The following is a 13,587-nucleotide window of genomic DNA, read 5'->3' as shown; positions in this document are numbered from 1 at the left end:
CTATATAAAATGAAATTCTATTTAAATAGTATAGTATATTGACATTTTAGCAGTTTCGATGGTAATCTGATGTCTCTTTATATAAAGCATACATGTATAAATAGTATATAAAGGGTTAATAAATGATAGTTGTTTTAATAAATGGCTTTCAACTCATATTTTATAGAGTTCAATAGTCAGTAATGTTGCTGATAAGCTTGGCTTATAGCCATATTTAACACATATTACAAATGTCTATAACATACTTATAATATCTATTACCCTTTATAAACTTTTTATACATGGCTCTGTGATAGGTTGTTCTGAGTCAGGAACAGACTCACCATGCTATCATCAAAACCCCACCAATATAGGTTAATTGAGACCTAATTGGAAGGTCAATCAACTGAGTAGAACTACAGCTGAGGGACTAATTAGAAGGAGAGGAAACCCCAGCAGCTGGATGCATATAAATTGGGAAGATGGCAGCCTTGGAGTGGAGTGCCAGAAGCAGGCAGGATGTCTGTGTGCTCTCTTCCCTTCCTCAGAAGCGAGTGGGGACACTGGCTAGGGCTTGTAAATAGCACTATAGGCAGAGGCCTGCTGGAACAACAAAATAAAACAGGCTAGTAGTAAAGGAGACCTGAAGTAGTGTGGTCTGTAATTAAGGCCTGAAAGGACTCTCAGACCACCCTGTGACAGTGTCCTTATCATAAAGTATGGCCCATGTTTTTGTTAATAAAACTCTGGAAAGAAATTGCTTTTTTTCAATGTTACCTTGTATACTGAAGCCTGTACAACAGCTCAGTATTATTAGGCAAGCTACAGTTTTAAGTATCTATCCCGGGTATCACTCTATATACTGCATATGGCTATGTTTCTCTACAAGCCGTAGGCAATTGTTTTTTCATTCCCTTGAGTATTTTCTGAAGTCAGCCTTCACTGTATTCTGTAACAATGTTAGTCTTGGATTATGTGTTTTAAGTATGAAATAGGTGGGAGTGTACTATTAAATATATCAGACGTGGCTGAGAATTTTCCATTTCTTTCGATGGAAAATATGGGGAAAATGTCTATTTTCCCACAAAAAAAAAATGGTCTTTTGGGAAAATTAAAATGAAAAGGTTCCGTTTCGGGTCAGTTAAACAATGTTTGTCTGCGTGAGCCATCTTGATGCCTCAGTCTGAATGCCTCATGCCCACATTCTCTTCTATGGACCAGGCTCCCTAGCCACTCTATCTCCCATGATACACTGTGGTACTGGGGCCCCCACAATGTATGGCAGCAGCTCTGCCAGAGAGAAAGAGTGCAGTGGGAGATACAGCCCAACCAACCGATAGGGGGAAATGCGGGTGTGACAGCGTTCAATTGGTCCACCGAGCCGCTGCGGGGCCGTGGGGAGCTACTGGCTCACTGGCAGGCCTTGGTCACACCTTTCTGTCACTAGGGAATTAGCGGAGGGAGGTGCGCCAGCCAGCGTCAGTGGCGTGCCCTTCAGGCAGGTGGAGCGCCGGCACGAGTCAGTGGCGTTGTCGGGATTCTGCTACCCAAGGCGGGTTGGCCAGGGTAGGGGAACGCAGGCCCACCCAATTCCACTGCGTTCCAGCCCAGGGCCCTTACAGTGGCGGGAGGAGAGGGTCCCGCAGCTGGGTCAGCGGGGAGCCATCCGCAAGCAACACGCTGACCAAATAGACCCACCGCACTGTGCTGTTCTGCCCCTGGGCTACTTCCTACCCGGTCTCTTGAGTGGGTCCCTCTGGTCCCTCCAGCTCATCAGGGTATTTAGCTGCTGGCAGCTTCAGCTCCCCCTCTGCGTCAGGCTCACACTGGCCCGGGTTACTGCCTGGCTCCTCCAGTTCCTCCATGTACTTGGCGGCTGGTAGCCCCAGTCCTTCCTCCAGGTCAGGTTTCTCCTGGCCCAGGGCCTCCCCTGGCTTGGCAGCAGGGTCTGAAGGGAACAGCCAGCAGTCTGTGTCTGTCTCCCTCCCTGGTGCTGCCCTGACTGGGCTAAGGGTCCCACCCTTTGTACTTCCTGTTCCACTCCTCCCCTTCTGGGGGTTGGAGTAAGCTTGGTCTGGCCCTGCCCACTCAGGCTGAGAGAGTGGCTCTTTACCCTCTGGTTTGAAGGGAAGCCACCCTGGCTCCCTACAGGGGGTATGCAGCATCCAAATGACAACTCTCATGAGGCATCATGACTTTTCAAGTGCATGCAAATTAATGTCAAACTGCCTCAATATGAAACTTTTTGACATTTTACAAATCAAATTTTGGGATTTTTATTCCATGAAACATTTTGATATTTCAACTTTTCATTTTGTTTCAAGACAAAAACAAATGTTGAAATATCCTCCGAATTTCCTGAGTCGCAACTACACAACGAGACTACTCATGGAGTAAGGTACTATTCTGCAGAATATGGCTAGCAACAGAACCTGGCCAATAGTAATTACTTGTGCATTCAACAGCAATTTTCTGGGATACTCCCTTCCACCAGTGACAAAGACTCTGGCAATGTGTATCAGAAATATAATAGATGTGAGAAAAGTCACAATGTTATCATTAGCTTAATAAGTTATTTTATAATTGTTAACATCAAATCAGTTATTTACATATTTCATTTGAATGCTTAGTAGGATGAAAAGGTTTTAAATGTTCTTTGCTCCTGTTCTTTCTTTACTGTGTTTTCTCTCCACTAGGACCCTCTGATCTGTTTAGTGTTTCTTATGCTTGATCTATCTTTATCTATTCTCTTGATGTGAGGTAGTAAATAATATTAGGGTAGTGGCAGGGTGGAAGGGCCTTAATGCTGAATTATTGTCTTGTAAGACATTTTTAAGATTGTGCGGCGTTATTGGTAGAAATGAGCGGAGGCAGCTTCTCTTTTGAATATGAATGTTCACAAAGGCCTGGCTTTAATTACTTGGTCTAAATGCTGATTTGATTTTAATGTTTTAATTATTTTGTTTCTCTAAATGTTATTGATATGATTGCTGTCCTCTTTTGGCTAAATTCTGGCTTTGGGAACCATAGCTACATTGAGAAGGGTATAGAAGTGTAGTGCCTAACGGGAGGCATTCTGCTCACAGGATGTCTCCAAGGCATTGAGGGAAGAATGCTCATATGTGCACCCCCCCGCCACCCCCACACACACACACACAAGAGTACAATGTGCTCTTCACCCACCATTAGCCTCTAAATGCTAGCAGATGGCTCAAGGGAAAGGAGCCCTAGCTATATGCCCTACTGACCAGTTCACATCATCTTTGGCATGTTGAACTTCTCTGATGATTCTTCAGGACCACAAATAGCCCCATTGTGCCTGCCTCCTGCTAGGGACATTAGAGGGAAAAGAGCTCCCTTCTTTCCCTCAGCCACCTCAGTGCAAAAACACAAGTTCTTAGAAGTTAAAGTTGGTAAATACCCCTCAGCCTTTTCAATGTAGACTTGCCCCATCAGTAGATGGTTTTTCAGTTCTTTGTCCAATCCCATTTTAAATCTCTCAAGTGCTGGAGCGTTCAACAATCCCTATAAGATTATTCCACAATCCAGTAGAACTCACCTTTCAGAATTTATTCTTGGTTCAGCCTACACTTTCCTTTTTTTTTTTAACTGTTTTCTTGTCACTCTTAATCCTTCTATCTGCTCTTTCTAAACATTATAAACATGGTAGTCTGATGGGTATGAGAGGAAGAGTGGTCTGGTGGGCAAGGGACTGAACCCAGGACTCAGGCAATTGGGTTTAATTCCCAGATGTCCTACAGGCTTTCTGTGTAACCTTGGGCAAGTTAGGTTACCTCTCTATGTATTCATTTCTCCATCTATAAAATGGGGATAGTACTTTCCTTCCTCTTAGGGAAGTTATGAGGATCGATTTGTTAATGGTTGCAAGGTGCTTCATTTCTTCATCCTAGATAGACATCTAAAGGTGCACCAATTAAATTCAATAATAATAATTTACTTATTGCTATTTATTCCTGTTATTTTTCAAATAATGTCTCAGCACATTCACTTTCTCCTTTACCTCTCTTCCTGTTATTGTTTTCAAGATGTTGGAGCATTTTTTGAAGAGGGGATGTGGCTCCGATATAATTTCCAGTCCCCAGGGATCAGTGTGAAAGACTTAGTCAGCCGAACAATGTTGAGCTCTACAGACCATGATAACACTGTTTCAGACCTCAGCTTGAATAAGGAGGTGCTCAGTTTCAGCTTCAGTACCACCAAGTCCCCTTGTGTCCTCCTGTACATCAGCTCTTACACCCAGGACTACATGGCGGTGCTTGTCAAGCCATCTGGTAAGTGATCATTCTGAGCTTTCTCCACTGAAGTTACTACTGATAAAAAAAAAAATTGGCACACAATAGCCAAAGCAAAAGCCATGAGCTAATGAGAAGATCTCTACAGCCATGTAAATTCAAAGCAGGAGACACAAGGCCTGATTCTGTATTTTATTGCACTAGCTTTACACTGGTATAACTCTTTTCAAGTCAATGGAGTCACATGCAACTGGTGTAACAGAGTGGAAAGTCAGGCCCATAGGGTTGGATTTAGATCATACTGCCAAGAGATGGTTTGCAGCTGAGAATCCCAAGCAGAGGGAGGCGCCTATCTCCAAGAGAGGAGGCAGGGCTTAGAACATTCCCCTTGGCTTGGCACCTCCCATTGGTTAGCTTAGGTGAGGAGCCTCCTAGCATGCTGGCTTTTTTAGTCCTGTTCTGAGGCTTCTGTCTCTCCTCATTCATTGTATAGGGAGCGTAGGCACCTAACCCAGGCTTTGTGAATCCCAGTGGTTTTCTAGGCTACTAAAAGTTAGGTGTGGTGATTATGAGTGTCATCACGCCTAAATTTCTTTATGAATTTAGCTCTTTTTTTATAGCACTGTGATATCCTCTGTTGCTGTTGCCCCTCCCACCCCAACCCCAAAATTAGTTTGTTACATAATCAAAAAGAATACAGTGAAAGTCCATGGCTTGATCCTGCACACTCTTAGGTTTGTGAGTTACTTTATTCACATGCCAGAGTGTTTCCAGGATCAAGCTCTAAGCAATGTTTGTCAGTGCCACTTAATTGTAAGCAGCCACAATATCAACTCATTCTCAGATGTTTAGTGCAGCTTATCATTGTTGGGAAGGGAAGATCAGGGAGGCAGTGAGTGGTATTTCTGAGAAGAGGAGCGGTGCATATGGACAAGATGGAACTTTTTTTTTCCAGTTTGCATTTGGACTGCTGCATTATATAGAATTTTAAAATAGTCCTGGCTTTTGTGGTTTTTAAAGAGCCCATCAAAGCTCACAAATGCACTTGTATCTTTTTAATATAAGCCCCAGTCCTCACATTTACAATACATAGGCAGACAGCTGCACCTTTGCAGAACCCTTTGGCTTCAGTGGGACTATGTGCAGATGTATGCCTCTGCCCACACATTGTAAATTGCAGGATTGGAGCCATATTTATCATTTAATTCTAATGCTATAAATATTACATCAATAAATACAGATGGAACCTTTCCAGCAGAATTATAACTCAAATATAAGATTAGAACCATATAGTCAATGTTTTCAGTAAAGGTTGCTTTAAATCCACACCTAAATCCACTTTTAGGCCTCTAAATAAGTGGCCTAATTTTCAGAAGTGTTGACCTCACGCGATAATGTCTTTGGAAGTCAGTGGAAACTGTTGGGTGCGTAGCACTTCTGAAAATCAGGCTACCTATTTAGATGTCTAAATAGGTACTTAGAAGTAGAGCTGGCTAGACATAGAGAGAGGTGGTAGGGAAGTATAAAATTCTGACTTTTTGTTGAAATATCAAAAAAGAAAATATTTTGATTCAAAATGGGGCTTCCATGTTTTATGGGAATTGTAATTCAAATGCCTCATGCTCCTATTCTCTTCTGTGTGCTGGGCCCTTTGGCCAAACTATATCTTTAAACATGCACAAACTTTTCCTCTCTTGGTGAGGGGAGAGAATGCATCATAGGAATCCCTGGCCACAGTGCATCATGAGAGAAGTAAGCTCTAGCCAGAGAGAATGAAAGCATAACATATTTGAACTACAGCTCCCATGGCGTATAACCACATCATTTTGAATCAGAATATTTTGGGGTTTGGCTAAAAACTGAAAACTTTTTGGTGTGAGGGCATTCAGTTTTCTGATGAAATATTGAAATTTTCTGCAAAAAAATGTTGTTTCAGAAAAACAAATCTCCTTTGAAAAAGAGCTGCGATGAAAAAATGTTGACCACCTCTGCTTAGCAACCTAACTTGAAGCACCCATTTGTCAAAACCCTTTTGCGTCAAATACTAAAAGTTTTCCTTCAGAATCCTTCAAAACACCCCAAGGACACCTGACCCATAAACAAGAACTAAATGGGATTGAAAGAAAGCCTTTTGTGTTCACATATAATTTCAATATTAATCTGCCATAAATCAGATGATATAATTATTACATAAGTATCCTTAATTTATTGATGGAAATCCTTATTCCCTCTACCAAATAAAATTCTTATTCTTTTGTTTCTGTATTTAGCTTTAAAAATTTTATTTGGGCAAGGATAACAATCTCAACAGAACAGTCTTGCTTTATATGTTAACATTTATAAGTCACTTTCATACCATTCCATGTATAATTCTGACTTGTTTATTTTTTAGTTAGTACTGTTTGCAGCTGCTTTGGTTTGAGATGCTGGTCACTATCTGGTTTATGGTTGTAAACTGGAAACAATTACCACCCCACTAGGTTTAAATGATCAGGCACTGACTCTTCCTATTTAAATTCTTCTGCAGCAGAGCTCAACTCCAAGAGCGATTTAAATATGAAATGATGGAGGTCACAAGTAAAAAGTGAAATGAAGAGGGGGGAAAAAAGCTCTGGGAAATAAAGGTATAAATAGCTAAAAATGTTGTACATTTCTTTCTATAGGAAGCTTACAGATTCGATACAACCTTGGAGGCACTAGAGAGCCATATAACATTGATGTAGACCACAGAAACATGGCAAATGGACAGCCACACAGTGTTAATGTCACACGGAATGAAAGGGACATAGTTCTCCAGGTAAATATACATCTGAGCCTTTGGATACTATATAGCTTTATTACTAACAGTGATAGTCATAGGTATACCAAATATTACTATTATTGCCTTCCATACAAAGATATGAATACACGTTACAACATAGCATAACTGGTCCCAAATCTATTGAATCCAAGTCTTGTGAGCTAGTCATAAGAGCATCCTTTCTTTCTTACCAATGCCCTAAAATTTCCAATATGCCTATCCTTAAATGTATGCACATGAATAGATCCACTGAGCTCAATGGAGCTATGGCCAATGGAGCTATTCAAGAGCATAAAATTAAGGATGTGCATAAGTGTTGGCAGGATTTGGGACATAAGTGAAGGAGTATGACTGAGGGCCTAGGACTCTAGATTCCTGAGTTCCAGTCCTAATTCATTTTCTGTGTGACACTGGCAAATACTTCACCTACCTGTGCCTCAGTTTATTTCTCTGTAAATGAGCACAATACTATTTATGTACCTCACAGAGGCCCTGTGAGAAGCAGTTAATGTTTTCCAAACATCCTTTTCTTTGTTTAAATATATGTTAATCAGATAGTTCTGCTTTCAGTTCCTGTCACATATGTGAAAATATATGGAGAATATCAAATGGTGTGGTATAAAAGCTTTACTGCCATGTGTTTCAGTTAGACTGAGAACTTACAAATGGCAAACCAAAAATAAAATAGGCATATCATCCCAGACAAGTGCCAATAAAACCTTATACCACACCGCAGCTTCATTTATTGTACAAATGCCTCAAATTTTATAGAAAAACTGTCTGAGAAATATTTAGGAAGTATTGAAAAATGGTTTTGGCACAGTTTTACATGTTCTTTTGCCTTTATAGCCAAGCTCTCTTAGTACCATGACTCCAGCTATCCAAGCCTTAGAAACAGAAAATACATTTTAAAAACTTCAGAAGAGTACACAAAGTAGATTTATTGTATATAATAATGTCATAGTATTTGTGAGCTGCTAAGGCTAGAAACAAAAGCTGTATGTCCACCAGAAAGGGGAAATTTCTGGGTTTTCTACTGGTATAAATCCTGTTGCTAGCATTAATGTGTTGTAAGATACGGGACCTTAATTCTGTCATTAGTGTAGAATTGAATATTGCCCTTCCTCTAATTTTGGAGAGAAACTCCACATTTGAGAAAATGAGGGAAAGGGAAACATTTCTCTGGCAGGGTTTGTTGGTTGTTTTTTTAGTTATTTAAATGATGGATGTTTGAAGATTGACCAGCAGGTCCCTCAAGGAATCTCAGATAGCTGGTCCATGCTTAAGGCATCCAAAGAGTTGACTTCCTTATTTTATGTTGTCTTCTTTAATCCCCTCCCCTAGTTTATAATGTGAGGGAACCAGCACAGCAGGCACCATGAATAAAATATAACAAGAGGAGGGCTCCTTGGGAACCAAGCCAAAAGATCAAGGATGGGAGCTGTCACTGTATTCACCAGGAGGTGATCAAAATGGATACCTGCCAGTAAAAAAACGGCAGGGGGAAAACTTTGTCAGTGGATTATGGCATCATTTGCCTGAAGCTCACAGTCAAGTATGCACTCATCTCTGATTCAGAATCACTTTGGTTGCACTGAGGCAGAATTTCTTCAGAAAGTTACTTTTATGTTTGTAAAGAGTCACAGCCTTAGCTACTGTGTAACATGTACAGACTATTCACCAAACTGTTTTGGTAGGGTGTTTCTTATTTATCAAACTATAAACTGATATCAGGTAAGATTTGCAGTCAGTTTTTCCTCTGGACTTTAATGCTTCTATTTTGTGGTGCCTGGAATGTTTCCTGAACATATATGGCTGGTTGTTACAATTTGTTCTAGAACTTGGTGATGGGATATAAAACCCTCTCCCATACTCTATTTGGAAAATGCCAACACAGTTAAGGGTGCCAGCCTTGCATTAATTAGCCTAACTCTAGCTTCTCATGGGGTTAATCCAACATTACATTGAGTGAGAGAGAGTAAACTACCCATTTGGGTCCTTGGAGGCTTCCACACACCTTTAGGGTTGCACTGATAGGGTAAACTAGGTTGAGGGCTTTTTACCCTGTCAGGTCAGCAGATGTATGGAACAAAACTGGATTAAATAGTTTGGGAGCAGATGCAGGTGGGGCTTATTAAACTACAGGGCCCAGATGATAAGCATGAAAAAGAGAATAAGGAAAGGAGTGGATCATGATAGGAAAAATCCTATACTACCTATATCATACCCTGGAAAAGGGAAGATTTTAATTTGGTTCTGGTTTATACCCCAGAAAAGGGAAGGCTTTGAGGTTTACCTGTTTTTTCCCTGTAAATGAGGCAACTTTAACATGGGTATATACATACGTTAGAGAAGAAGGCATTGTTTTGTTCTGGTGAGCTGCACTAACCTCTGATACGGAGCCCATTCCGAGACACAGGATTAATATCACCTGCCATTTCTCAGAATCTGGGAAGATACGCACTCCTCTGTGCTTGAAAATGTGGGTGTTAGATATCAAAGTGACTTATTTTCTCAGGGTATGTCTACACTGGCAGAGTTACAGCACCAGCAGTTACAGAGCCTCTCAGAGAGCGCTGAAGGGAAACCGCTGTTGTGTGTTCACACTGTCAGCTGCCTGCACAATAACGTGTTCACACTTGCATCACTTGCAGCAGTATTCGGAGCTGTCGTAAATATAAAGGGAAGGCTAACCACCTTTAAATCCCTCCTGGCCAGAGGAAAAACCCTTTCACCTGTAAAGGGTTAAGAAGCTAAAGATAGCCTCACTGGCACCTGACCAAAATGACTAATGAGGAGACAAGATACTTTCAAAGCCGGGGGGGAAACAAAGGGTTCATTCTGTCTGTGTGATGCTTTTGCCGGGACCAGAGCAGGAATGCAGGTCAGAACTCCTGTAAAGGGTTAATAAGCAATCTAGCTAGATACGCGTTAGATTCTGTTTTGTTTAAATGGCTGATAAAATAAGCTGTGCTGAATGGAATGTATATTCCTGTTTTTGTGTCTTTTTGTAACTTAAGATTTTGCCTAGAGGGATTCTCTATGTTTTGAATCTGATTACCCTGTAAGGTATTTACCATCCTGATTTTACAGAGGTGATTCTTTTACTTTTTCTTTAATTAAAATCCTCTTTTAAGAACCTGATTGCTTTTTCATTGTTCTTAAGATCACAGAGTTTGGGTTTGTGTTCACCTATGCAAATTGGTGAGGATTTTTATCAAGCCTTCCCCAGAAAAGGGGGTGTAGTGCTTGGCGGGATATTTTGGCTGGGAGACATTTCCGAGTGGACACTTCCCCTGTTCTTTGTGTAACACTTTGGTGGTGGCAGCATTTAACCTAAGCTGGTAAGAATAAGCTTAGGGGGTCTTTCATGCAGGTCCCCACATCTGTACCCTAGAGTTCACAGGTGAAAGGGTTTTTCCTCTGGCCAGGAGGGATTTAAAGGTGGTTAGCCTTCCCTCTATATTTATGACAGAAACGGTGCACTCTGGGCAGCTATCCCACAGAGCAAATCTTCCTCTTCTGCCACTAAGAGTTGTGGGAAGGCAAAGGGGGTTGTGGGGCATCCTGGATCCTGTCCCAATGCCCCATGATGCATTGCTTCACATCCCAGCAATCCCTGTGCTTCCATCTGAATTTGGCACCATCTGTCAACAGTTTGTGTACTGTGAACTCTCCATCTTCGGTCTGCAGGAATGGATCCCTCAGTGTTGACCAATATGCTGCTCGCTCTCACTAACATGTCACAAGTGGCAGTGGAGTTATTCCTTAAACTACAAAGACAAGAGCAGTTCAACATTGATCTCACCACGTATAGCAGCTACAACATGAGATTGCTTGTGGCATTCACAGAGGTGCTGACCACAGTGGAGTGCCACTTTTGGGCTCGGGAAACAAGCACTGAGTGGTGGGATCACATTGTCATGCACGTCTGGGATGACGAGCAGAACTTTTGCATGAGGAAAGCTACATTCATGGGACTGTGTGATGCACTCGCTGCAGCCCTGCAGCACAAGGACACGAGAATGAGAGCTGCCCTGCTGTTAGAGAAGAGTGCCGATTGCACCACGGAAGCTGGCTACTCCAGACTGCTACCGATTAGTTGCTAACCAGTTCGGAGTAGGAAAGTCAACCGTTGGACTCATGTTGATGGAAGTGTGCAGGGCCACTAATCGCATCCTGCTCTGAAAGACTGTGTCTCTGGGCAACGTGTGTGACATTGTGGATGGCTTTGCACAAATGGGCTTCCCTAATTGCGGGGGGGCAATAGATGGCACGCATATTCCAATTCTGGCACCAGACCACCTAGCCACCGAGTACATTAATCGGAGGGGGTATTTCTCAATGGTTCTCCAGGTGCTTGTAGATTACTGTGGGCATTTCACGGACATTAACGCAGTCTGGTCTGGAAAGGTGCATGATGCCCACATCTTTCAGAACACTGGCCTGTTCAGGAAGCTGAAAGCTGGGACTTTCTTTCCAGACCAGAAGATCACTGTAGGGGAAGTCAAAATGCCCATTGTGATCCTAGGAGACCCTGCCTACCCCTTAATGCTGTAGCTTATGAAGCCATACATGGAGCACCTTGACAGCAGAAAGGAGCGGTTCAACAACAGGCTGAGCAAGTGCAGAATGACTGCTGAGCATGCTTTTGGCTGTTTTAAGGCCTGCTGGTGCTGCCTATATGGGAGGCTGGACTTGGCCAATGACAATATTCCTATGCTTATAGCTGTGTGCTGTACGCTCCATAATATTTGTGAAGGAAAGGGTGAAAGCTTCACTCAGGGCTGGACTGCTGAGGCTCATCTCCTGGAGGCTGAATTTGAACAGCCAGAGACCAGGGCTAGTAGAGGGGTGCAATGGGGGCCATAAGGATCAGGGATGCTTTGAGACAGCAATTTGAAGCTGAAAGCCACTAATATTTGTTGCTGTGCTTGGGAGTGCTGTGCTTGTAATGCTAGCAGGTGATTGTGATTGGTGCAGATGATGCACTATGAAGGTTTAAGAAAATTGCCTGATGCTTTGCAGGGCTCTGTTTGCTTTCAGTTAAAACAAAACAACTCTTTTATTAAAAAACAACAACTGAGGGGAGAGAGAAACAAAAAACCACATCAGCACTGAGGGGGATGCGGGAAGGGAGGGTCCCAGGAGGAGGTGAGGCCCCAGGATAGTTAAAGATTTGTGTATGTTCAGGTATCCAATCCAACCTTCTCCTTTTGAGTACAGTGCAGTGGGTACTGTACTTCAGCTACTATTCACATATCTGTCACTAACTGGCTGACCCCCAGCAAGCACACATGAGCCACAAGACCCCCAAAATGGTGAGTAGCTGCAGGGGCAGGGAAAAACAATGTTCCAGGACCGTACTGGACATGTGGCTCTTGGGGAGAGCCATGACTGTAGGGGGAGGAGGGGCAGGGCTGGATTACCCAATAGGCAGACGAAGCACGTGCTTAGGGCACCAGCAAAGTAGGGGGCACCAAAAAAAATGAGATTTTTTTAAAAAAAATTTGATATTTCAAAAAAAGCATCAAAGCAGTCATCATGGGAAAAATCAGAACTTTGTTAGACTTCCTTACACTCCACTACACACTCTTCCCCCGTTTTTCTGTTCTCTTTTTATTACTTATCCCCACCTAAACCAGGGGGGTGTCCTACTAACATAGATCGAAATAATGCGAGGAAATCAGGTCCTGTCATGTATTGCAATGTGTGGATGTGTCAGAGAATGAACCTGCTCATGCTGTAAATAATACGAGAAAAGATCCTCCTATGTGGGTTGATTTCAGTACCGATGATGTAGCTTACTGGATAGATCATGGACCAAATGACTGTCAACACCACACTAGGCCATTTGAAAAATCATGTCGGACTTTTACCAATGGCAAACAAACAAGATATTGTCCACAAAAAATATTTTTCGGCATGAAAGCGAATGGTGAGAAATACACTCGAGAATGGCTACTGTATTCACCATCAACAAGGTCTGTTTACTGTTTTGTTTGCAAACTTTTTGCATATAAACCTTCAACATCCCAGTTTGCTGCAGATGGATTTAGTGACTGGCGGAATACTGTTTTAATTGAACAACATGAAAATAGCACTACTCACAGAGATTCAATGTTGACATATTTAAATCGAAGACAGGGCTTTGGATTGACACAAAATTTGTGAGAAAATATTAAAGGGGAGCGTGAATACTGGCAACCTGTCTTGCAGCATGTTATAGCTGTTGTTCAAACATTAGCTGAATGTGGTCTGCCTTTCCAGGGATCAAATGACATATTTGGATCATTGCAGAATGGAAATTTCGTGGGATTGTTGGAGCTTGTGGCTCAGTTTGACCTATTTTTAGCAAGCCATATCTCAAAATATGGGAATGCTGATGAAGGTAATCCATCATACTTATCCAAGACAATATGTGATGAACTCATTGGTCTAATGAGTAACAAAGTTCGTTCAGCTATTGTGGATGAAATAAGTACTGCTGGGTACTTCAGTTTATCTGTTGACTCTACACCTGATCTTTCACATGCTGATCAATTGAGTATTGTA

At 42.1% G+C, this 13,587-nt stretch overlaps 1 protein-coding gene across 4 annotated transcripts in view; it reads left to right on the top strand.

The window, feature by feature from the left end:
• The window catches only part of CNTNAP2 (contactin associated protein 2), a 1,645,619-nt gene that overhangs the window by 1,521,194 nt on the left and 110,838 nt on the right, over window positions 1-13,587 (top strand). For all 4 annotated transcript variants that reach the window (XM_075125590.1, XM_075125593.1, XM_075125592.1 and 1 more), the window contains 2 exons: window positions 4,026-4,271; window positions 6,896-7,029. In XM_075125590.1, the coding sequence (XP_074981691.1) occupies window positions 4,026-4,271; window positions 6,896-7,029 (380 nt within the window). The remainder of the gene's footprint in view (window positions 1-4,025; window positions 4,272-6,895; window positions 7,030-13,587) is intronic.

This window comes from Caretta caretta, chromosome 2 (genome assembly GCF_965140235.1).
Source record: "Caretta caretta isolate rCarCar2 chromosome 2, rCarCar1.hap1, whole genome shotgun sequence".
Taxonomy (NCBI): Eukaryota; Metazoa; Chordata; order Testudines; family Cheloniidae; genus Caretta; species Caretta caretta.
Note: the sequence above shows the minus strand (reverse complement) of the source record. Positions and strands in the feature narration are given on the sequence as shown.